This window comes from Microtus pennsylvanicus, unplaced genomic scaffold, assembly GCF_037038515.1.
Source record: "Microtus pennsylvanicus isolate mMicPen1 unplaced genomic scaffold, mMicPen1.hap1 Scaffold_48, whole genome shotgun sequence".
Classification (NCBI taxonomy): Eukaryota; Metazoa; Chordata; class Mammalia; order Rodentia; family Cricetidae; genus Microtus; species Microtus pennsylvanicus.
In genome coordinates, this window is record NW_027460982.1 from 1,504,960 (window position 1) to 1,530,846 (window position 25,887).

Below are 25,887 nucleotides of genomic sequence, written 5' to 3' on the forward strand. Positions count from 1 at the left end.
AAATACTCAGAACTTGTCACTTTTCTTTTCTTTCTCTTTCTGATCTAAACACTTCCCCATCACCTGCTTACTCCTTTAAGTTCTCCTTTCTGCCATGCAGATGTCTGTCTGTCCTGTGTCTGACCTCCATGGAGAATAGGAATGTGCTCCCCACCCCCAGTCTCCATTTCCTTCCATGAGGTGCTTTTCCATTAAGTTGGAACAAAATTTTCCTTGAATAATAAAAAAGACTACACTCTCGTCCACGTTGCATTTGGGGATCAGATGGAACAAAAATTAATTTTTCAAGGGGCATCATCATAATAGCCGATCCCTTAGATACACGGTGCATGACCCAGGAATCTAGACTGTTAATTGTTTTTTCATTTTCTTACAAAACCTGCGCCCACTTAAAATTTTCATTCATTTTTAGTACAATAAAATATTTTTAATATTTATTACATATTGGTATGACAAAATCAAATGCATGTGTGCATATTTAAATGTGATTAATGCTACTTAAGAGGCCTGGGGACTGCTGATGAGAGGGCTTATACAGTGGTTCTCAACCTTCCTGATGTTGTGACCCTTTAATACAGTTTGTCATGTTGTGGGGACCCCAACCCATACAATTATTCTTATTGTTACCTCATAGCTGTAATTTTGCTACTGTTATGAATCATAAACACCTGACTGCTCTGAAGGTCTTGGCTGACCCCTGTGGAAACGTTTCTCTTCCCACGGGCCATGATGCACAAGGCTAAAATCCCTGGCTTGCTGGGTAGTGATGTTTGATGCTGAGCTGCTAAACAATGTCTTGTAGCCTGAGTTTGGCCTTTGGTGCAGGAGGGCTGAGGAGCCGGGCCTGTGCCTTGCACACGTCCCTGGGCAGCTCACCCTGCTTTGCCAGTTTCTTTTGCCTGAGCTCCGTAGCATTGGGGACCTGGTGTGCGAGGATGTCTTTGGGAGCAGGGATCTTAGACTGAAAGAAGGAGCTATGGGAGAAACTGAACTTGGGTCTCTGCAAGAGCAGCACCTGTTCCTAACTCCTGAACCATCTGTCTATCTTTTCTCTTTTGACTTATAAATACATGTTTTGTTTTGTCTTGTCTTTTTGACAGCTCTGTCAGATCCACACAGGCACTTCAAATATATTTCTGCCTGAGAGGCTCAGTCTACCCCTGTGCAAGTTTGAATGAAGAATCTTTGCCACAGGCTCACCTGTTTGTATCCTTGCTCATATTGGGGAGGTTATGGAGGATTTAGGAGGGGCAGTCTTCTGGAAGAGGTGCGTGTCACTGGGGGTGTGTTTTGACAATGTGTTTCCCACCTCACTTCCGTTTTCTCTGTGTGTTTTCTGCATGTGGTTGAGATGCAACTGCTCAGTGTTCTGTTTCAGCTGCCCCACCATTATTAACCTTCCTTTGGAGACGCAAGCCAGAATGAACTCTTCCTTCCACAAGGTACTTTTGATCATGATGTTTTATCCCAACAGTGGAAAAGTAACTGCCATTGCACACGCTCAGACAGACTTCCTCCTTCAGTCCCCATATGGCATGGTGGTTTCATCAAAGTGTTTTCCAACAAATGAGACTTGTTCCTGTTCTCTGGCACCAGTACCAGTCTAATCACTCATCTTTGTTTGTTTGAGATCTTCTGCACCCAAGGATGACTTTGAATGTTGATCTTCCTGCCTGCACCTTCCACACACTGACTTACAGACATGCAATACCACACGGGGCTAATCACAGAGTCTGAAAGCTTTTGCCTCAAAATGTTCCTGATCCTGGCCATTTGTCTCCATGTGCAGCCCCAGTGGTAAACTGATGCAGCCAGGCCCACGTCCAGTCTGTCCTCTACACCCTACGACTGCAAGGTTAGAGTCCAGCAGCTGCTCAGGCTGCAGCACTACCCTTCAGGTCTCACAGATACACTACTGAGACACTGTGACTCTCCAGCTGACATACTTCCATCCAGGCCCAGGGTTTCTCAGCTGGGGAGTGACTTATGTCAGAGGGCATTAGTGGCCACACATCCTGCTCCCTTTCCTCCCTCCTTCCTGGTTTAGGCTTGTGCAGTAAAACCACCACTATTCTCAGAAGGATGCCATGTTGGCGGGGCCTGAAATCTTATAGCCCCAGTGCCATGCTGACATGCCACTACCTTTCTGACTGTCTGTGGCATTGGTAACTCTTAGTAAACACCTTTCTCCCCAGTAACCAGTCTCAGTGACACTCTTAAACCCTGAGAACTTTCACACATGCTGATGTCATCACAGCAGGGTGCTGAGGTGGCCACTTCATTTGCCAGTGGTATCAGAGGCTTGGGGACTTGACTTACAAGGTTCCCTCTTGTCATCTACTGTCACCTTCGCCAGCACCATACTACTCAAGAGTTCCTGACATGGATTCCCTTTCCTGGAAGGCCAGAGAGAGTCCTATATGACTTCCAGTACTTTCTTGGCTATTCTGTGGAAGGGAGAGAGTTTGAGATAAATTCTCATGTAGTCAAGATTCTCCTGCCTCCACTTCCCAGGTGCACAGAGTGAGGTGTGAATCACAGTGGCTGTCATTGTTTTAATTTTTAATTGTATTATATTTATTTATTCACCATATGTGTGAGTGTGCACAGGCCATGGTGTGTGTGTGTCAGAGAACAACATACAAGAGTCAGTTCTTTCCTTTGGTCCTGTGTGTTCTAGCATTTCCAGTGTCTTGACCTCCTGAGCCATCTCACTGCATCTCACTGTCATTATTTATTCTTTGACATTGTATGCAATTTTTCTTTCTCTGAGAGCTCCCCTACCCACTTGTCTCTGCTCTGACTGTGTCTGTCAACACCACAGCTCTCTCTGAAATGAACAGTCAATCTTTGGGATGCCTCCCCCATCACCCACAGTTACTGTGAAGCTGGAAATTCATCTACTTGGAATTCTCCAGTTTCAAGTCAAACTTTGGGAAGTAGAGCAATACTTCTGAGCTGAGGGTACTTCCAGTCCCTTCTGCTTTTCCCTCCCCTGGCTTTCTCCTAGGCAGGCCCCTTCTCCTCTGTAAAAGGGGTGGACTGATGATGAAATGACTGAGTCAACAGAGAAGAACTGAGCTGTGACTGGACTGTGTGCTTCACAGACTGAACCCTCAGAGGTCTCACTTGGGGAACCGGCTTAGAGCAAATTTCCAGTGGGGTTAGCAGTGCACGACTCCAGCAAAACTAAACTGAAACATCAGCAACAAAAGACCCCAGCTACTCTAAGCGGAAGCCTCAGAACCTGACTCTGAACTCTAGAGGAGGCCATCAGGGATCTGCCTTGGGGAGGCCGAATGCCACCCTTAGCTATTACTACTCAAAAGCTGTCCACCTTGTTGTTTTTAAAGGCAGACTCTCTTACTAGGACCTGGGGCTCAACAATTAGGCTAGTATGAGTAGCCCTCAGCCTCGGGGGTGATCTTGTCTCCTCCTGCTCAGCACTGGGATTACAAGGATTGTGGTGATAGATAAGCAAGCTTGCATGGCAAGCACTTTACTGACTGAGCCATTACCTGAGTCCTAGGATCTGTGCTGTCAGCAATCCCCTTCGATGACTCTGATGTAGATTTTCCTGTGAAAACACATGAGGAAGTGTGCTGGGATGCAGTCTTGGACCACTTACTGTTCCTCCTCTTCCACCTGAGGAACACCAGCAATCCCAAAACCCCATCCAGGAGTACAGCAGCAGCCAACCCAACTCTGGTTCCCAGATTCAGGATGTAATTGTCTTCACTCATCTGACCTTCTGTGGCCATGAGAGCATTTTTGCTGCATACAGAAGTTGTAGGATGGGGCTTGGAGAGGTGGACCTGGGGTCTAGGAAGAGATAAAGGAAGTCAGCATAGAACTTTTCCAGTAGGAATGAAGATATTCTAAAGATGCTTCTCAGAATCTTTGCCATCAGATACTGAAGCAATGGATTCCAAGGAACTGGCATCACCAAAGAATTCTGAAGAAGCTGGGAGAAGGAAAAGGCAAAGCTTGGAGCCAGTCAGTGAAAGAACTGATCTCCCAGAGAGTTCACACAGTTCTGATAACCCCTCAGATCAACTTGCAGGAGAGACTGGAGACAGAGGATGATGGCTCACAATGGGTGGAGCTACACCAGACCTGAGATTGCTTAGCTATGCATATGTCTTGCCTTCTATTTAAGCCTAAACCTCGTGTCAGATGTGTCAAATCCCAAATATGGTTTTGGGGGGTTGTCACTGGACCTCCTTGTTCCTCTTCCCAATCTGGCCAAGCTGAGTGCTGCAAGCTGCTACATTACATAGAACTGCCCAGTCTTTTCATGAGCGACTTATCAGAACCAAGGGATCCATTAAAGGCTAAGCCCAAAGGCAAGGCTTTTGGTGTTCTTGTTTTGTGAATAAAGTGGCTGTCCTTTGCTGTAGATTTTTCGCTATAGCTGGCTTCCCTTCTGTTACATATTTGGGAGTTAATTCCCTAGTTCAGAACAGTTTCCCACGGCCAGGATTTTTTCCTCTCTCCAAGGTAAGCAGAGAGCTCTACTTTCCTGCAATTATCTTTATCAGCAGGCATTTGGTCAGTGCTTAGGGTCCAGGCATAGAGCATTACCTGCCCATGCTGCTGCTCTGCTTTTATCCCACTTCAAAGATTCTTAACTCCTTTTGCTCACCTCCACCTCAGTTCACTGATGACTTTAGTTCAGGACCCTCAAGGACAGCAGAAGAAATAATTTTCTGCAATCCAGAGAAAGACCCACAACACCCACAATCACAACAACTGATAACAGCATAGCCCAGAAGCGTTAATTTAGAGGCCTGGCTGTCTTCTTGGTTTAGAGCACTAAGTCTAACTCCTGACCTAGACTATAAAGACTGCAGTGTCTGGTGTGTGTGCTATCTGATCAAGGGTCATCAGCTTCTCCCTGACTGTTTATGTAGGTTACCTGGTAGCCTCTATGCATGCTGGGAAGTGGTAGTCTGATTTAAACAATCTGTGCCCTGTTCATAATTTTACTGAAAATAAACCTTTTAGCTCTTTCTACCACCTAAAAATGTAGTGTAGTACACTAACCTTCCCGATAGAATTCTCTGATTTAATTCTCTTAACCAACTTTCCCCATTAAGGAGTTCATATACAGACTCTCTCTCTCTCTCTCTCTCTCTCTCTTTCTCTCTCTTTGTGTGTGTGTGTGTGTGTGTGTGTGTGTGTGTGTGAAAACCTTTATCTGACTTTCTATGGGGCAAAAGAATCTGGCCCTGGAACCTGCCAGGGCTGAGGAATTGCTGGTTTTAAAGATATATATGTCTGGGAATATTTGTAACAGGTAGAACTGAGAACAACATAGAACAAGGAACAAGGGAGAACAAGAGGAACCATGAGAAATAATGGATTGAAGAAAAAAAAATTATGGATAAACGGAACCTGTTGGGAGTAGACTTCTTTCCCCTAGATCTTTACCCTCAGATTTTTAGGCCCCCTTTAGCTCATCCTGGCATCTTTAATTGAAGCCTGCATGGAGAAATCTTAAAGGCAAGAACTTTAAGGCTCCTGTAAGCTGAGAAAGCCTCTTTCCTCTGTTTTTCACTGTGATCTGCCTCTCTAATTGTCCTGTTGAGGACAAGTGGCCAAGACTGGATTGTTAGAGCTGCCATGGCTCAGGCTGGGATCCTACACTCAAGTAACAAGTGGGTTCTTGTCGGATTGGGGGAATGGACAGAAGGGCATGGGTATCTTTTCTCTTTTGGGGGATGCAGGATGAGGAATAGCTCTTTGAACCTCACACAGAAAGAAGGGAACAGATGCTGATGCTGAGAACTGGGTGAACAATGACAACTTTACTTCCTGGTAGGAATGTCCTCATGTCACCCCTTACAAAGAGCAATCTCTAAGTCACACAGATCTAAACAGTCATTTTCTAGTAACAGTCCTTGTTAGAACAGAAGTAGCCTGCCAGGGTGGACAAAGATGCTCCTTGGATGTGAGTTATTGAATCAAAATCTCAGTGCCAGAAATGGCTTGTGTCCCTATGCCTTATTGGTGAGCGTGGCTCAGAGCCCCCAATACCACACAGACTATTGCCATTGCTCTTGGTTCCCTACATAACTAGATGTTAAGAATCTATTGCTGAAGATGCTGCTCGCTTTGGTGTAGATACAATGAAAATACATTGTAAAATGTGTGAAATAGTTAATCAAATACTACTAAAAATCTTTTAGCCATTTCTTTTATGTATGTCTGTAGTATGTGTCTGCTGAGTGTACATACACGCAAACAAGCAATGAGCATACACACACACACACACACACACACACACACACACACACACGATAGAGTTGAGCACCTGAATATGATTTTGGGGACAGAAGAAGCTTGTGAGTCCTCTTGTAACACTCTCTATCTTTTCCTCAGGAGCAGCATCTCTCTGTGATATGGGGGCTCAAGTATCAGCTAGACTGAAAGACAACAAACTCTGCCATCTTCCTGCCTCCACCTCTTTAGTGTCACAGCATATGCAGGGACACCTAGCTTCCTCCATGGGTGATGGGATTTGAACTTTGGTCCTCACAATCACAAAGCCAGTGCTCTTAACATTTATTTAAAGTTGAAGTCCATGCAGCCCAGACTGGTGTTGAACTTGCTGTGTAGCTAATGACCATAGACTCCTGATCTCTTTGCCTCCACCTTCCACTGGGATCACAGGTTTGCACCACCCAACTTAAAAATCACTTTAAAATTGACTGTGGTGGAGCACACCTGTAACCCCAGCATTCGAGAGGCAGAGACAGACGGATCTCTGTGAGTTCAAGGTTCATCTAGTCTACATAGCAGGTTCTGAGCCAGCTAGGGCTACATAATAAGACCCTGTCTCAGGTATAAATGGATGTAACATACGATATATCATTTGAACTCTGAAATATGTGGTCCAGTGGCTTACAGCACATTCATTTTGCCGAGCAGGCACCATTACTATTCATTTCCAGACATTTCTTATATAACGAATTTCTTTGTTGTCCCAATCTTAACAGGGAGTGTAGCCAAACATATATATGTATGTGTGTGTGCGAATGTAGGTGCATATATCTATACGTATATTTCACCTTCTTTCCCAGAATGTCTCAAAAGAACAAAACAAAAAAAATAAAGTTGTTGGAAGCATAGTTGTTGAGTAATGACTGAGAAGGAAAGAGTCACTTCAGCCACTGTCATGGATAAGGTTAGAGTCACTAAGAAAGTGTAGTCCTGAGAGGAGAAAAGGCAGGTCAGCTACTGAGGGGATGGCTCAGTCCAGAAAGCACTTGCCTTGTTAGTTATTTTGTCAATTTGACAAAGCTGTAGGTATCTGAGAAGGGGAACCTCAACTGAGAAAATGCATCCATCAGATTGCTCATAGGCAAGTCTGTAGAACATTTTCTTAATTTGATTGATGTGGGAGAACCCAGCTCACTGTGGGTGGTACCATGTCTGGGCTGGTGGTCCTGGATGCTATGATCAAAGCAGGCTGAGAAAGCCACAAAAAGCAAGCCAGTAAGTAGCCCTTCTCTATGGCTTCTGCTGCAGTTCCTCTTCCAGGTTCCTGCCTAGAATTGCTGCCCTGAGCTCCATTGATGATGGATTGTGATTGGGATGTGTAAGTGAAATAAGCCTTTTCCTCCCTGAGTGCTTTGGTCATAGTGTTTATCATAGCAATAGGAACTCCATCTAGGACACCTTTTAAGCACAAAGGTCTGAGTCACATCTGGAGGGACTGGTGCCTGTCGCCATGCACTTGTAATCCCAGCATTGCAGAGGGAACATGGGCAAATCCCTGGGCTCACTGCCAGCTGGTTTGGCCTACTTGGTGAGTTCCAGGACAGAGAAAGACCACAGAAAAAAAGAAAGAAAGAAAGAAAGAAAGAAAGAAAGAAAGAAAGAAAGAAGAAAAGGCGTAAGGGTCCAGGGAAAGGTTTCCAAGGTTGTTACCTGGCCTCCGCATGTATGTCCACACAGACACTTGCTTCTAAATATGTAACCATACTGACAATAACATACACATAAATTAAAAATTAATAAAAAAAATAACCAGAGTTACTAGATAAAACATCTTCTGTGAGGTTTGATCCCTCAGAACCAACATAAAAAGCCAGATGTCATGAGCATCTGCAACTGCAGCACTGCTTTGGGGAGACAGGAGGCAGAGGTGGGAGAATCACAGGGAGGCTGTCTCAGCAGCCATCTTGCACTCTGTGGTGAGGAGGCACAACAGGGGGAGACCCTGCTTCAAAGCAAGTTGGAAGGAAAGAATTCAACTCCAAAAGTCCTCTCAGCATCCCATTGAGACACCCATGCCCACATGCCTGTGCACACACAAACAGTAAGTATAACTAAAAATGAAGACAGTGGAGCAGGATGGGATAGACAGGCCAGAAATGCATGCTGTTCTACAAGAGTATCTAAAAACCAGATCTGGATTTGCACCTAAGTATACGTTATGGCTGCTAGTTTGGTGTTTATGGGGGACTCCTACAGTGGGAGTGGTGTGTCTCTGGCTCTTTAACTTGCTTATGGGACTCTTCCTCCTATTGGGTTGTCTTGTCTAGCCTATCACAATAGAAGGGCTTTTGCCTTGTCTTATTGCATCTCACTTTGTTCTGTTTGGCTGTGGTTTCTTGGAGGTCTGCTCTTTTCAGAAGACCAAACGGGAGTGGAGTGGGGTGGATCTAGTGGAAAGGAAAGATGGACAATGTGCTGGGGGGAAGAAGAATCTATTTTCATTGAGAGAAAGAGAGAGAGGGGGTGTCATCAGGGGTCTTTTTGCTTAGACATAAAAGAGAAAAATTTGCAAAGGAACATATTATTGAATTTGACTACAAAAATAAAATTATATGAAAAATAATAAACCAACTGCAGGATTCTTTCTCAATACTTGTTGCAAATATTTCTCTGGTTGTGATTTCTTTACACTAAATGTGGGAATTTTGGTCAGATAAACACATTTCTTTGGGGGTCTTTGGATGTAGCGCAGTTGGTAGAGTGCTTGCCTATCATGCATGAGGCTCTGAGTCCCATCTTAAGCACTGCACACAGGAGTGGAGACACACCCTTGTGATCTCAGCACTTGCAAAGTGGAGGCTGGAGAATTAGGAGTTCAAGATCATCCTCAGCTACAGAGCAAGTTTGAGGCCAGCCTGGGCTATATGAGACTCATCTTTAAAAATGGAAAAAAATGTCTTTTTATCATTGATTTTAACATTTTAAAAACAGTGGGCAGGAATATTCAGTTAATGAATTAATTTTAAAAATATAATGGAAAGAAAATGTCTTTTTATCATTTATTTTAACACTTTAAAAACAATGGGCAGGAATATTCAGTTAATGAATTAATTTAAAAAATACTGATGGAAGAACCCATGGTGACCATGAGGTATAACTCAATGACAGAGCCCTGGTCTCACATGCATGTGGCCTTGGGGACCATCTGAAGTCCTTCTAAAGAAGAACAACATGGTGTGTCTGACTGAAGCACAGACAGGCACGGCTGCTTTAAATTGATCTTTCTGTCAAGCACCTAACAGGTTATCTCAAGGTCCAGGAGAAATTAGGAAAGAAGGAAGAGGGAGGAGGCTGAGAAGAACAGAAATCTCAGAAAAGTTCACTTAGGGAAATGTATTGGGGCACAGGAAACACAGATGTAAGGTGGCCTGGCCAGTTTTGGCTGTGGACTTTATCCTGAACCAGCACAGGGGTTAAGATGAGGAGTGGTTGGCCAGGGAGAGGCAGGTGGGTCCAACTTGGAGGGCATAAACCCGTTTATCGCTGGCACCCTGAGAATTGACAATGCAATTAATGATAATTGATTATTATTTGGTTCTTAATTTTATATTTTATTTTCTAAATATTTACTTTTATTAAATTTTTGCAAATACATAGTGGTACGTGCATGTGTGTCTGTGCGTGTCACAGATTAACCTTAGTTGTTCCTTCCTCAGATATCATACACCTCACTTGTAAGACAGCATGCACCAGATGCTCAGGTACCTATATTGGATTGTCAGCATCCTGTGGGAAAACACAAACAGCCCCTCTTCCCCACACCAGTACAGGATCTGGACCATACCAGGTGCTGTCTGCTAGATTCTTCCATTTGACATGAGGCATCCTGGAAGAGTCTGGCCGCCAATGCCAGTCAGCAGCTGTATGAGATTGAGCATCAACAGTCCAGAAATTTAAAATGTATAAAATAAAAGACAAATGGTCTCTGGGGTTGGAACCATATTCCTCCTTTTTGTTTTATGCAAATAGGCTTGAGCGTACAATGTGCTCGCTCCACTATAGCTTGTCCTTGAAGATTATAGGGTATTTTTGTCTTATGAGAAATGGAGAACTCAGAGCAAAACTTAGCAAAGCCTGTTTTGGTGTAGGCTGGCCCATTATTAGTTTTTACAGTTTTTGGAAGTCCCGTGTATGCAAAAGCCTGGAGACAGTGACTTCTAACATCCCGTAATTTTTTTCTGTATGAGCCGAGGCAAAAATAAGATGAGAATATGTATGCACAGTTACGTGAACATATTGTATGTGCCCAAAAGAAGGAACATGGGTAACACCCATTTGTCATAAATGATTAGGAGCAAGCCCATGAGGATTAACTCCCAAATGGGGAACAGTTAAAAGTTCTGTACACAGAGAGCATTTTTTTTTTTTTTAGTTTGGAAGACATGTCTTTAATGATCATACTCTCTGGACTAGCTTGCTGATTTTTATCACATTCATTATGACATTTACTTCCATGGTCTTTCTCAATCCTCTGAATTCCCATATTCCTGCTGAGATTTTTATAGTCCTCTTCAATATTTTCTTCTAGTGCTTTTTCTATGGAGATCAGGTTCAAAAATGTTTCCTTCATCATATCTCTGTAGAGCTTCTTCTGACTAGAATCCAACACAGCCTGCTATTCTGAGGTGAAGTTCACTGCCACATCCTCAAATTTTACTGGCTCCATTTCGTACTTCTGATGGATCTCAGTTTCCTCCCTAGAGGCCTGCAGTCAGCAGAAAACACAGAAGCCCAAAATGAATCCTCACAAGGATTCCCTCTGCTAGGCCACACTTTGAAAAGGTGTTCTGGGAAGTACAGAGAGCATTTTTTAAAGAATATCAGTGGCCTTCTCTCAAGATATCTTAAAATGAAGTCTTAAAGACCCAGCATTGAGATGAAAATAATGAGTTTTTTTCTGCAGCTTCATAAGATTCTTGACTAACTGCACAAATTTGGTGAGTAAACTGATCAGACAATGCATTCCCCTCGCTCAAGGGACCAGGAAGGTCAGTATGAGCCTGCAAATGTCCTATGTAAATGGGAACAGATCGGGCCCAAAGCAAAGTTTGAATAGCCAATAACTGCATCTGGACTCAAGATACAGAGGCAATGTAAGCTGCAGTTTCCAAAGGTACAAGAATTTTGCTTATATACTGACTTTTAGTAAAAAGGTTAAATGGAATATCAGGATATTTCTCTAGGCCATCTGGACAGCAACCAATTCAGCCACCTGAGCTGATTTAGCATTAACAGGCTGAATATCAAAATCAGGAGGGGAGGCTACCACAGCTGTCCCAGTGAAAGACCCTTTAGTAAGCATACTGGATGATTTTTGAAAAAGGTAACCAACTTATAAAAACAAGGTCCAATCTTTAGCAAAATTCTGTTGCCAAGTTATTTTTGCCTGGGTATATGGTGTAATAACCTTATCAGGTAACATTTTAAAGTTGGTAAACTAAGTTTATACCCTTTCTGAATAACATGTAGCACAGCTCATGGATATGAGATAACAATTTTTACAGGTGACACATGTTCATGTACCCATAGGATGGGATCTTTCTGCCAAAAAACTCCAGTAGGACTATGTTGAGAGGGAAAATTATCAACAGCAGCGGCTGACTAAAGTCAATATAATGAATATGAGCAGAGGCAAGCTTTTCTTTAATTAAAGTAATACATTGGATTGCCTGAGGCATCAACTCTTAAAAGGAGGTTGGGTCTGGATTCCCCTGCAGAATGTCCATACAACCATTTACTGCTCTAAGATCTCACAGCAACTTCCATTTATGAGACTTTTTTTTAAATAACAAAGATAGGAGTATTCCAAGGAGAAGTGGATGCCACTATGCATCCTGTTTTTAGCTGTTCTAGGAGCTCACTCTGTAGACCAGGCTGGCCTTGAACTCAGTTTTGCCAGTCTCTGTCTCCAGAGCTGGGATAAAGGTGTGCACCATCACATCTGGCTTTTTATCTGGGCTGATTAACCTGCAGGGCAGTTTTTTATGCGTCCTGACCTTTTGCATTGAAAACAATTTCTTGATCTAGCTCCACCTTGACCCCCCCAAGGGCAGAAACAATTACCTGACACATCACATGTGTAACTGGATAAAGTCATTTAAATTTCCATTTCTATGGGGGTGTAAAACCTCTTGCCAAAATCTGTTAGTATTTTTAATAGGCCAATTGCTTTATGATTGGCATAGCTGAGTCCACATCCCCAAAAATGTGACTTCCCATCGGGTCAACAAACTCAGAATAAGGTTCTTGAAGGCCCTTGAAGGATCTTAGAAAGCTGTTCTCCTGCCCCTTGGTTAAGTAAAGCTTTCCAGGGTTTACTGCAGCTGAGTGTAAACAGCAGGATCATAAGTGATCTGTGCTGCTAAACCAGCATACTGTCCTGCACCAGTTAACATGTCAAGGCATTACAATCCTTCTGCATTTTACCTTCCACAACAATCTCCTCCCAAAAGACAGGCTCTGTAAAGCTGCCTTTCTTCTTTTACTAACTTTTTTAACAGTGCAATCTTTTTTTTAAAAAAGGTTTTTCTTTCTCTTTTATATTTTTCAGTATTCTTGAACTTCCTGCTCCTCAAAACTCTTAATAGAACTCACAGATTCTGCATCCTGAATCTCCTCAAAGGTTTTGTTCAAATTCTCTAATTGCTCTTTTACTTTATATCATCACTGAGAAGAGCATCTCTGACTAAATGCCACAGTGAAAATATCACTATGGAAAATCCTTCTGGCACTCACACTTTTAATACTTTTACCGTTACCTGCTCCCAGTTAGTAATATTAAAGCCCCCTGCGTGTAGAAACCAGGGACTAAACTCTCTCAAAAAATTGGCAACAAACTACCTTACACAAAAGAAAATTATCTTAAAAAACTCTTGTGCTATCTTATTTTAATACCGGTGCCTTCCTTGCCTTGCTTCTCTAAAAGCACTATCAATTGGCCCTTTAGTCAGCCATCAATACCAAAACAGAATTACTTGCACCCATTACTAATACACCCTCACCACTCAATTTCTTACCTGCTGGCCAGCCTTTTAAGGGCAACCTCTCAGGGATCCCTACTTCCCGATCTCACAGATGGGTCTCCGACTGCAGTTGCTGATGATCCCAGAGTGACCTCCAATTGTAACACCCAATTCTGTGTTACCCCCTCTTTACAGTTCTCGCACCACTGTACCGTATGCGAGTCGGGCAAGGGCCTGGAGATTGAAAGAACACACATGGAGACCTGGGTCATTTGAAAGGAGATCAGCCAAATGCCATTTATTTAACCTTGGGGAAATCCTTATATACCTCGCTGCTGCACAAGGATTTCCACCCAGGCAGGTGGGAAATTACCACACCAAAGATGGAGTCAACAATGCCCTACAGCTAATCACCAGGCAGGGCAGAGGGAGCACAGAAACAAATAGAATGTTTTAGCTGGGTGACCAGAGAGTCACCAGGATCTGAGGCTAGTTCTCAGCTGTCCTTCTCCAAAACACAACCCATCAGAGGAACACTCCCCAGCTCCATGGTCCCTCATCCATGCCCTTCTTCCTTTCCTTCCTTCTGCTGCGTTGAACTCATGTCCCTCCCCTGCTCTCCATGCTTTGCACTCACAATGCCTCTATTGTCCCCCTGGAAACAGGCTCTCTGACTTTCCCTGTGAGTACAAGCTGTTGAACCCTGCAGATTCAATCTAAGGTTTAGAATTCCAGTCAGACTTCTGCTGCCTCCCAGTCTGTTGCTCTCCAAGCCTCAGCTGTTCTTACCTATTGAAGGGCTGAGCCCTTCTGAAAACCAGGGCCTGCAGGATCTGCTCCTGAAAGACCCCCAATGAGGGCTGCCTTTCAGTCTGGGGAGACCCCTCCCAAGGAACAGCGAAACCACTCGTTCGGATGCAAACAGCAAGAGGCTTTTATTCACAGGTACCTGCGGGCAGCAAGTCTTTCGGAGGGCTTGCGCGCCTGCAGACTGGGGGAAAGTCTTTTTATAGGAAAGAGGGTAGCAGAAGCAGATTACAGAAGCAAATGCATGGTTATTGGTCAGCTGGAATGGGCAAGGGGCACAGGTGGTTCTTCCTTTCCCAGAATAGATGTATGGGGTTAAACATCCTGTTTTTCTTGGTTCTTCCTTTCCCAGCCCAGATGTATGGCAACAGGCTTCCTGTTAATTGATTCTATATTCTGCCTTGCAGCCAGGAACCCTGACCTCACTCTGCATTTACATTGTTCGTCAAAAGCCGCGTGGAATGACGTTACAGCAGCTAAGCTGGGATCTTCCGTAGGGGGAATTGTTTCTCCTGTGAATTGTTGATATATTCTAAGTTGGGCACATGTGCTGGCTATAAGCTTCCTGTTTCCCCTAGACAAACGGGATGTTCTCATGAGAGCCGGCTAGCTGCAGGTCCTGAGAGGGTCCTGAGGGTCTCAAGCGGACAGGATGTTTCTCATGAGAGCCGGCCAGCTGTGGGTTATGGGGGGGGGCGGCTGGGCTTGTTATTGCTAACTTAATGCTACTAGGTAGGGGTCTGCTAACTTAATGCTACTAGGTAGGGGTCTGCTAACTTAATGCTACTAGGTAGGGGTCTTTTATTCTTTCATTTCCCCATTTTTTTTTTTTTTTTTTTTTTTTTTTTTTTGGATAGGGTAAAATCGCTTATTTAGCTAATGGGCACTTTCAGCATGTTCTGGATTATATTGTTTAAGCTGATGGTATTGTTGAGTGAGGACCAAGGCTTGTATGACTGAGAGTCTATCCTTTATGAATAGGACCAGGCGATTTAGGATACAAGGTCCAAAAAGTAGGATTAGGAGTATAACGATTAGGGGGCCCATGATGGAGGAAACTAAAGTGGTAAACCAAGGAGACCTGTTGAACCAGCCTTCAAACCATCCTTGTTCTGACTCGAATAACTGCTGTCTCTGCTTAAGTCTTTCTCTCAGTTTTGCCATATTGTCTCTAACTAGGCCAGTATGGTCTGCATAGAAGCAACATTCCTCTTTCAGGGCAGCGCATAGGCCTCCTTCTTGTAGGAACAGTATATCAAGCCCCCTACGGTTCTGTAGCACTACTTCTGATAAAGAGGTTAAGGACTTTTCAAGAGCGCTGACTGATTCCTCTAGGGCCTTAATGTCTGTATGTATTGCGACTTGAAGTTGTCTGAACTGGTTGGTGGCTATAAGGGCAGAGGCACCAGTTCCTACCCCCGCTGCTATGCCTCCCACAGTTAGCCCCCCCAGTAACAGTGCTAGAGTCAGGGACACTGGTTCTCGTTTAAATCGGGGTCCCCCTTTAAAATGACCATAGATATATTCAGGATCATGATACGTAACTTTAGGCCATAATTCAACTAAAACACAGTAATCAGAGGCCAGGTTAAGCACAGTTGTTGATAGACAAGAAGTGAGCCCAGTGCTACAAGCCCAGTAGGTACCGCTTGGTGCGGTTAAGTAATAACCGGATGGGACTGGCTGTATAATATCGCATAAAGCTTGATGAGAGCTTGGGACTGTTCCCATGCAGAGTCCTTTTCCTGATACCTCCGACAGGGTTAGTTTGTGCTGGGGAAGACCGGTGCACTGTGTGGGTGGCGAGGTATATACAGCATAGGCACCTGTCACCGCTATCCCTTCATAATAGGGGGGTCTGGAAATCAAGCATAACCAGCATTCTCGGGTTTTATTGGGGTCAGTAGCGTTGAGAATTAAATATGCTCCCTGCACCAGATTGAGCAGTCTGTCTCCAGTCCCGAGGTGCTGGGGAGGCTGCTGTTTGATTTCCCTAGTCGTGAGGGGCAGGTTTCCTGTATTAGGAGTGCTGGTATAAGCCAAATGTTTCTCCGTGATGTGTTGGGAGAAGCTTGGGGGGGATGCTGGTGCTAAGTGGGAAGGAGGATTCTGCTTGGGTAAGACTGGATTTGGTCCAATAGATAGCTGAGGACCAACGTTCGTTACCTGTCTGGTTAGGGAAAACATGGTGACAGGGTCATGTCCCTGTCGTCGATAGAGGCGTAATCCCCAGGACTTGGGCCCGTCCCAGGATGCCTTTCTCCCTTGTGTGGTGAAGTCAAGGACCAAGGGGTTACATCTGCCTCCCGGGGTGGCCCCTCGGACATTAGTAGCGGTGGTGGAGTCGTAACAAGGGCCACATGCCCTTCCTCCGCATGTCCATGGCCCCCTACCTTGATACCCAGGTGTGGTTCCTCGCCTAAGGGTGATTAGGTCCCAAGTTGAGGATGGTTTCCAGTAAGCATCCCCTGTTGTTTCACAACCCCATTGGGCGCAGTACCCCTCTGCTGGCCCCCCACAATTTCTTCTAGTATCCTGTCCAGGGCATACATAGAAATCTTTGCTTCTTGTCCCATGTCGGCCCCCTGGATGGTGACAGCCGTATCCAGGGAACGGCTCCTGGTCTGAGGGGTTCCATGACTCTCCCACTAAATCACAAAGGTCAAAGTATAGGGTTGGAAAAGCGTCTGTCGTTGTCCCTAGCAAGGAAGTGGTGTTGACAACCCTTCCCGTCATCAGGTTGGTGATTCTCCAGGTTATGTTAAAAACCCGGTGCGGACTATCCCCTCGGGCCATCATTCCCAGTCCCAACAGGGTCCATAAAATGGTTAATGGGGCCCCCGGATAAGTCTTATCTTTAGAGGGTTTTGAGAGCGCTGAACCCTCCATGATGGTTCTGCTGTATCCCTTTCCGTACGGGCTGCTTTCACGTGGGAAGTGTGGACCCAGGCCGCGATACCGTCAACTTTCAGTGCCGTTGGTGTGGTTAGCAGTACTGTGTAGGGCCCTTTCCAGCGGGGTTCCAAATTCTTAGTCTGATGTCTGCGGACCCACACTGTATCGCCAATCTGGTAGTTGTGAGGTACCGCTGGTCTGTCCAATTGTTCCTTATAGGCTGCAGCAAGTGGCTTCCAGACCTCTCTCTGCACGATCTGGAGCGCCTGCAAATGAGCTTCCAGAGAGGGGCTATTAGCAAAGTTTGAAATGTTGGAGTCAAAGAAATTAATGAAGGGCGGGGGCGCCCCATATAGTATCTCAAAAGGTGTGAGCCCGTGGGGTCCTGGTGTATTGCGAGCTCTATAGAGGGTTAGGGGCAGTAGGAGCACCCAGTTTCTAATGCCAGTTGCAAGCGTTAATTTGGTCAAAGTCTCCTTAATAGTTCTATTCATTCTCTCTACCTGTCCTGAACTCTGGGGTCTGTATGCACAATGTAATTTCCAATCAATCCCCAGTAGCTTGGCCACCAACTGACTTACCTGGGAGACGAAGGCGGGCCCATTGTCCGTGCCCAGCATTTGGGGCATGCCATACCTGGGGAAGATTTCTTCCAACAGCTTTTTGGTCACAATTTTTGCCGTTTCGTGCTTGGTTGGGAAGGCTTCCACCCATCCAGAGAAGGTGTCAACAAATACCAGCAGATATTTGTATCCATATGATCCTGGTTTGATTTCAGTAAAGTCAATCTCCCAGTGAGTTCCAGGACGATGCCCTCGTACCCGCACTCCCAGTCCCAGCCGGGTTTTTCCTACATTAACTTGGGCGCAGGCTCGGCAGTTGTCTGCAATTTCCTGCAACATGCTGTCTCTGCCCAGCAAGTAAAGGTGGCTCTCCTCCCTGTCCAATAAGGTTTTCATCTTGCGGGGACTGAGGTGAGTCAGCTTGTGCAAGTAATTCAGCATCTCATGAGTGTATGCCATGGGCATCACAGTCTTTCCTTGCCAGGTCCATTTGCCTGTGCTTGGGTCATGGGAGGCCCCCAGGCGGGTTAAGAGTTCCAGGTCTCTTTCATCATATTTGAGGGGGTCCCGTGCCCTTTCTGTCCCTTTTTGTATGGGGAAAGCCGTCGAGGTGGTCTCTTGGGCCACTTGCTTAGCTGTTTCATCTGCCAAGCGGTTCCCCCTGGCTTCTGGGTTATTTCCCTTTTGGTGACCTGGGCAATGCATAATGCTTAATTTTTGAGGCAGGAACAAGGCCTTGAGTAGGGCTAGAATCTCAAGCTTGTTTTTGATTTCCTTGCCCTCAGAGGTTAGCAACCCTCGCCTCCGGTAGATTTCCCCGTGGATGTGGGCGGTGGCAAAAGCATACCGACTATCAGTATAGACGTTAAGCTTCTTACCTTCTGCCATCCTAAGTGCTTGCGTGAGGGCAATGAGTTCGGCTCGTTGGGCGGAGGTCCCTGCTGGAAGGGCTTTAGCCCAGATTACCTCGGTCTCGGTGGTTACTGCTGCCCCAGCCTTTCGTTCTCCGTCCTTTAGGAAACTGCTCCCGTCCGTATACCAGGTGAAATTGGCGTCTTTAAGAGGGCAATCCGTCAGATCCGGTCTAGTCCCGTGCGTTTCCGCAAGGATCTCGAGGCAATCATGTTCTGCCTCCCTCTCTGGCAGAGGGAGCAAGGTTGCAGGGTTCAGGGCTACCACAGGCCCGAAATGGACTCGGTCGGTATCCAGGAGCATGGCCTGATAGTGGGTCATGCGAGCGTTGGAGAGCCAGCGGTCCGGGGGTTGCTTGACCAGGGCCTCCACCGCATGAGGGGCCAGAATAGTCAATGGCTGTCCCAAAGTCAGTTTGCCCGCGTCTTTTGTCAAGACTGCTATTGCAGCTATCATTCTGAGGCAAGGGGGCCATCCGGAGGCCACCGGGTCTAATTTCTTTGATAGGTAGGCTACAGGGCGTCGCCAGGGTCCTAGCTTCTGTGTCAGGACCCCCTTGGCGTAACCCTGCTTTTCATCTACGAATAGTTCAAATGGCTTGGTCAGGTCTGGGAGTCCCAACGCAGGGGCTGTTAGCAGGGCCTGTTTTATTTTCTGATATGCCTCCTGTTGGTTCTTGCCCCATTCAAATAGAGTCCCTGGTTTAGTAAGAGAGTACAGGGGAGCCGCTATCTCAGCAAACCCCGGGATCCAGAGGCGACAGAATCCTGCCGTCCCTAGAAATTCCCTCAGTTGTCGAGGGGTTTGAGGCACTGGCATTTTCATGACAGTCTCCTTCCTGGCCTCTGTCAGCCATCTCTGTCCTTCTTTGATGGAATACCCCAGGTAAGTGACCTGCCTTTGACAAATTTGAGCCTTTTTAGCTGAGGCTCGGTAGCCAAGGTCCCCCAGGGTCTGTAACAGGGCCTTAGTTCCCTCCCTGCATTCCTGTTCCGAAGCGGCTGCCAGCAGGAGATCGTCTACATATTGAAGTAGCATCAGTGTTGGATGCTGGGTCCTAAAGCCAGCCAGATCTCTATGTAACGCTTCATCGAACAGGGTGGGGCTATTTTTGTACCCCTGTGGGAGCCTAGTCCAAGTTAACTGTCCCGAAATCCCCAATTCAGGGTCCTTCCATTCGAAGGCAAATATAGGCTGACTTCTAGGGTGAAGTCTCAGACAGAAGAATGCATCTTTCAAATCCAATACTGTATACCAGTTATAAGTTGGGGAGAGTCCGCTCAACAAATTATAGGGGTTAGGCACCGTGGGGTGTATGTCCTCTGTCCGTTTGTTGACTTCCCTTAAGTCTTGGACTGGCCTGTAATCCCCCGTTCCAGGCTTTTTGACAGGCAATAAGGGAGTATTCCAGGGGGATTGGCAGGGTATCAATATTCCCTGGTCCAAGAGTCTCCGTATGTGAGGTCTAATTCCCTCTCTGGCTTCATGTGACATGGGATATTGTTTGATCGAAATGGGGGTGGCTGTAGCCTTTAAAGATACGACTAAGGGGGCTTGTTGTTTGGCCAGTCCCATGCCCCCAGTCTCTGCCCATGCTTGAGGGAATTCTGTCAGCCAAAAGGTCTCCGTTAGGGGTCCAGATTCTGTGGGCGGTTCATGGAGCCGGTATTCATCTTCCAAATTTAGGGTCAGCACATGCAGGGGCTGCCCTTGGGGCCCGGTGATCTGCACCCCCGAATTTTCAAAGTATATTTGGGCTTTTAATTTTGTGAGCAAGTCTCTCCCTAATAGCGGGTATGGGCAGTCAGGGACATGAAGAAAAGAATGAGTCACCTTACCAGTGGCCAGATGAACTTTACGATTAGTTGTCCATTGATATCTCTTTCCACCGGTAGCTCCTTGGACCCAAGCAGACCTGTCACTCAGGGGTCCAGGGTTCTGGGTCAGCACAGAATGCTGAGCCCCAGTGTCCACTAGGAAGGTGACTGGCTGCCCCCCGACATTAAGGGTTATCCTGGGCTCAGGGGGGGGCTCCTGACCCCGACCTCCCTAGTCATTCAAGGTCAGGAGGGAGGTTTGGGGTTTTGGCTTTCGAGGTCCCCTGTGTCTCTGGGGGCAGTTTCTCATCCAATGACCTCTTTCTTTGCAGAAGGCACATTGATCCATGTCCACGAGGGGGCCCCTTCTGTCTCCCCTCCGTCTATCCTGTCTCTGTCCTGAAACTACAGTGGCCAAAAGCCTGCTAATTTCTCTATTCCTCTTCTCAGCTTCCCTCCTTAGCCTTTCGTCTCTCTCCTCAGCTTCCTTTCTTAGCCTCTCATCTCTCTCCTCAGCTTCCTTTCTTAGCCTCTCGTCTCTCTCCTCAGCTTCCTTTCTAAGTCGTTCTTCCCTCTCTTCTGGGGTCTCTCTCTTGTTAAAAATCCTCTCTGCCTCCTTTAGTAAGTCCTGGAGTGAACTTTCCTTTAGGTTATCTAATCGTTCCAATTTCCTCCTAATGTCCGGAGCTGACTGCCAAATAAAGGACATGGAAACATTTGTTTCTAGCCCTGGATCCTCTGGATCGTAAGGAGTATAAATGCGATAAGCCTCCTTAAGTCGTTCTAGGAAGGCAGAAGGGGTTTCCTCGAGGCCCTGGATAATCTGCTTTACCTGAGCCAAATTGGTTGGGCGTCTAGTGGCCCCTCGGAGACTCGCTACGAGCAACTGGCGATAGAGGACCAGGTGATTCCTACCTTCCTCCGTAGTGAAATCCCAATCCGGACGCTCTAGGGGGAATGCTGCCTCAATTTCATTAGGCAACTGGGTGGGCTGGCCATTGGCCCCCCTGACGTTCCTCCGTGCCTCTAGGAGGACTCTCTGCTTTTCTTCTGTAGTTAGAAGCGCCTGCAGGAGCTGCTGGCAATCATCCCAGGTAGGCTGATGGGTGACTAGAATAGACTCAATCAAGGAAGTTAACTTAGACGGATCCTTAGAAAAAGGAGGGTTATTATTTTTCCAGTTATAGAGATCTGACGCCGAAAATGGCCAATATTGAGTCTGGCCACTCGCGCCTGCTCTAAGTGGGAAAGCCTGGGAAGTGCTTGAGTCAGCGGGGTGTGGTTCCCTCCTTCCTCTCAGTCTAGCTGCCATTGGGGAGGGCTCCGGCGGTTTCTCATCGTCCCCCGGGGAGTCTGCCGACTCTGCCTCGCCAGGATCCCGGGGTGGTGACCCATGGTACGGGGGTGGCTCTTCTGAGAGCAGGTTCAGCAGGAGGTCGTCCCCTGGAGGCAAGACCCGTGGGGCTGGCTTTGTTTTAGTCTCTGGCGGTTTCTTTTCCTGCGAGGATTTGGTTAATACAGGGTAGAGGGAAGTGGAAGAGGGGGACCCGGCCGGGGTTGGAAGGATAGGTGGGGGGAGGGTAGGTGCAGAAGCAGAAAAGAGGTGTTTCTGAGGAACAAAAGGCTTGACCCAGGGGGGGGGGTCATAAGCCAGGGCTTCCCAAGTGACGATGTAGGCGGTCTGATCAGGGTGCCCATGAGGGCTGGGACCCATCACTCTGGCTTTAACCTGTGAGATAACGTTAAGGTCAAAAGTCCCATCCCGTGGCCATCCGACATCGAAGGTGGGCCATTCCGATGTACAGAGTGTGACCCATCGCTTCTTGCGGACGTCCACGGACTGGCTTTTCGCGGTGGCTTGGACATCCCGCCAATGCTGCAAAGTCAAACTCAAAGGGGTGGCGATGGACTGTCCCATGGTTTCAAACACAGTTATTGACAGAACAAAGCTAACGAACAAAAGACAGACAGTGAGACCGCACAAACGCACAGCGCGGCTTCGGCGTAGAGCCAGAAGCAAGTGTTCGGATGGAGCCGATGAGAGCCCGGATCTCTCGTCTCCCAGAAAAATCACATACCCTTCAGACAGCGGGGGTGCCCCAAACAGTCCTATCCTAGTAGGACTCTCAGAATACGGACGGGCCACATACTTGGCCCCAGACACTTCTGGGACGTCTCCCAGAATGGCAGTCGGGAGAGCAAGCTCGTCAGCTTCTCCTTCTCCGCGACTCGCTTCAAATACCAGTCTAGCTAGCTAGCCAATACAGAACTTCACTACAAACTCGGGCACTGCCGATACAGGCACTCTACTACAAACTCGGGCACTACCGATACAGGCACTCCGGATACAAGCGCAGGCGCAGAAACACAGAAACACAGATACTCAGGCACATGCACTGAAACACAGAAACACAGATACTCAGGCACATGCACTGAAACACAGAAACACAGATATTCACAGATTGCTGGCCAGCTTACCTCCCTCCGGTGGGTCGGTGCTCCCTGGGCGAAGGGTCTCAATTTCCCGGCCAATGCACCAAATGAAAGACCCCCAATGAGGGCTGCCTTTCAGTCTGGGGAGACCCCTCCCAAGGAACAGCGAAACCACTCGTTCGGATGCAAACAGCAAGAGGCTTTTATTCACAGGTACCTGCGGGCAGCAAGTCTTTCGGAGGGCTTGCGCGCCTGCAGACTGGGGGAAAGTCTTTTTATAGGAAAGAGGGTAGCAGAAGCAGATTACAGAAGCAAATGCATGGTTATTGGTCAGCTGGAATGGGCAAGGGGCACAGGTGGTTCTTCCTTTCCCAGAATAGATGTATGGGGTTAAACATCCTGTTTTTCTTGGTTCTTCCTTTCCCAGCCCAGATGTATGGCAACAGGCTTCCTGTTAATTGATTCTATATTCTGCCTTGCAGCCAGGAACCCTGACCTCACTCTGCATTTACATTGTTCGTCAAAAGCCGCGTGGAATGACGTTACAGCAGCTAAGCTGGGATCTTCCGTAGGGGGAATTGTTTCTCCTGTGAATTGTTGATATATTCTAAGTTGGGCACATGTGCTGGCTATAAGCTTCCTGTTTCCCCTAGACAAACGGGATGTTCTCATGAGAGCCGGCTAGCTGCAGGTCCTGAGAGGGTCCTGAGGGTCTCAAGCGGACAGGATGTTTCTCATGAGAGCCGGCCAGCTGTGGGTTATGGGGGGGGGCGGCTGGGCTTGTTATTGCTAACTTAATGCTACTAGGTAGGGGTCTGCTAACTTAATGCTACTAGGTAGGGGTCTGCTAACTTAATGCTACTAGGTAGGGGTCTTTTATTCTTTCACTCCTATGCTGTACTCTTCTGCTTACCATGGATTTAAGTCTGTTCCTAATCCAGTCCACACTTTGCTTTTGTTTTATGTGTGTCCAAGGTCTTGTGGAAGCCAGGGTGATCTTCAATTTTCCATGTAACTTCAGTTGACCTTGTACTCTTAGTTCTCCCTGAGCACTTCCCAATGTTGGTATTAGGGTGTCACCTACTGTGTCCCCATATTTGTTTCTTATAATCCTTTTGATTTTAGAAGTCAAACTATTTATCTTTACAAAAAAAGCATTCGGGATTTGTATAGGATTGCATTGAACTTTGAGACTGTTTTGCATTGTAAGGAGTCATTGTATAACATTTACCATTATACAAATATCCTTACATATTTCAGTATTTTTCTACTTTTCAAAAATTTATTTTCATGCAGCATGTATATGTATGTGACTCTAGAGAACCCTGACTAATACATTTACCCATCTCCATGTCCCACAACTGAAAACTCAGAGGGATAGCTTAGGTGAGGCCCTCTCCTGGGCCATTTACCTTTGTTTCCACCAGAGGAAGATTATCAGCACAGAGACTGGTGTTATGAACACAGCTGCGGCCACTGTGGTTCTCGGGTTCACATGTGAAGGATTCCTCTGGTCCTCTAGTCCAGCTGTGGTGACTGCGGAGGTGACAATGGAGGGGCTATGCATGGTGGCTGACTGCTGGAAAGAGATGAGGAGTGAGCATATCCTCTCTGGAGGAGGAGGAATGGGGAACGAAGTTTACACAGAGAAGGGAACAAATGCTGAAGGCTGAGACCCTAGGAGAGCAAGCTCAATGTATGCTTTCCACCTGTCCTGGCTGAGTGTCCTTAGATTTACATTGTTCACAGATAATTAAACCATTGAAATAGAGTTGTTTTAGTCATAAGTGTATGGAACAAGCATGTCTCAGTCCATATTGTGTTTGCTATTGGGTACTTGTATTCTGAGCTTGATCCCTAGTATCCATATGGAGAGCCTGGTGAACTGGGCATGGCCTTTAATATTAGCCTTAGAGGCAGATGCAGCCAGATCAAACAGAGCTGAGTGAATTGTGTCCCAGTAAAAGGAGGCTGAGACAGTTATGTCCCTGCGGCTCAGAGTGGTTAGCCAGCCCAGTTTACTTAGCAAACCTGTCTCAAAAAATAAGGGAATGGCTCCTCAATTTGCACTCTAGCCTCTGCATGCATATGAAGAAATGTCAGCATTTGCACACATACATATACACAGAGAGACACATATACACACACCTGAATTAACAGACCCTCGTGACCACACACACACAAAATACATAACAGAAAATATATAACTTTGATCATAAGTGTCCAGCCCAGTACAGGGCAACACACATTCATCTGGTCTTCAAACATCACCAAGGTCACTTTCGACATTTACCTATTTGGAGACACTAGACCAACAGGTTTCAACCTGGGGTTTGCTACCCCCACGGGGGTAGATTATAAGATAACATGCAGTCAGATATTTACAGTACAATTCATAACATAGCAAAATTACAGTTATGAAACAGCAATGAAAATAATTTTATGGTGGGAGGAATCACCACAACATGAGAAACTGTATTGAAGAGTCTCTGCATTAGGAAGGTTGAGAATCACTGCTCTAGATCCAAGAAACAGCTCCTTTCTCTCCTTTCCCTGAGCACTGGCAGCTGCAGTTAGACATTACATCAGGTCAATATGGCAGCTGTAGAGAACTGTGCTGTGGGCGTCCTCCCAGAGGTTGGCTTTAATCCAGTCAAAAGTCACTGTTGGATGTGGTGGCACTTGGGAGACAGAGCTAGGCAGATTTCTCTGAGTTCTAGAAGAACCAGCACTAAAAGGTGAGATCCTGTCTTATAAAAGCCAATATAGCACATGCCACAGAACAAGGTTTTCGTCACCAATGAAGCCTACAGAGACCACAGCTTCTGCTGGATCATTAATGTTTTCCTTTTTTAATTTTTATTGAGTCCTACATTTTTCTCTGCTCCCCACCCTGTCTCTCTGCTCCCCTTCAACCAACCCACATTGTCCCCATGCTCCCAATTTACTCAGAAGGTCTTGTCTTTTTCTACTTCCCATGTAAATTAGATCTATGTATGTCTCTCTTAGGGTCCTCATTATTGTCTGGCTTCTATGGCACTGTGATTTGTGTGCTGGCTTTCTTTGCTTTATGTCTAAAAACTACTTATGAGTGAGTACATGTGATAATTGTCTTTCTGTATCTGAGTTACCTCACTCAAAATAATGTTTTCTAGCTCCAACCATTTGCCTGCAAGATCAAGATGTCATTATCTTTTTCTTCTGTGTAGTACT

At 46.2% G+C, this 25,887-nt stretch overlaps 1 protein-coding gene across 1 annotated transcript; it reads right to left on the minus strand.

The window, feature by feature from the left end:
- Window positions 1-14,159: 14,159 nt before the first annotated feature.
- LOC142842292 (uncharacterized) lies at window positions 14,160-24,241 on the minus strand. The gene is made up of 4 exons (XM_075959113.1): window positions 24,119-24,241; window positions 21,074-22,495; window positions 17,531-20,413; window positions 14,160-17,215 (listed from the first exon to the last, which is right to left on the minus strand). The coding sequence occupies exons 1-4, from the start codon at window positions 24,239-24,241 to the stop codon at window positions 16,883-16,885; spliced, it is 4,761 nt and encodes a 1,586-aa protein (XP_075815228.1). The 3' UTR covers window positions 14,160-16,882.
- Window positions 24,242-25,887: the final 1,646 nt, after the last annotated feature.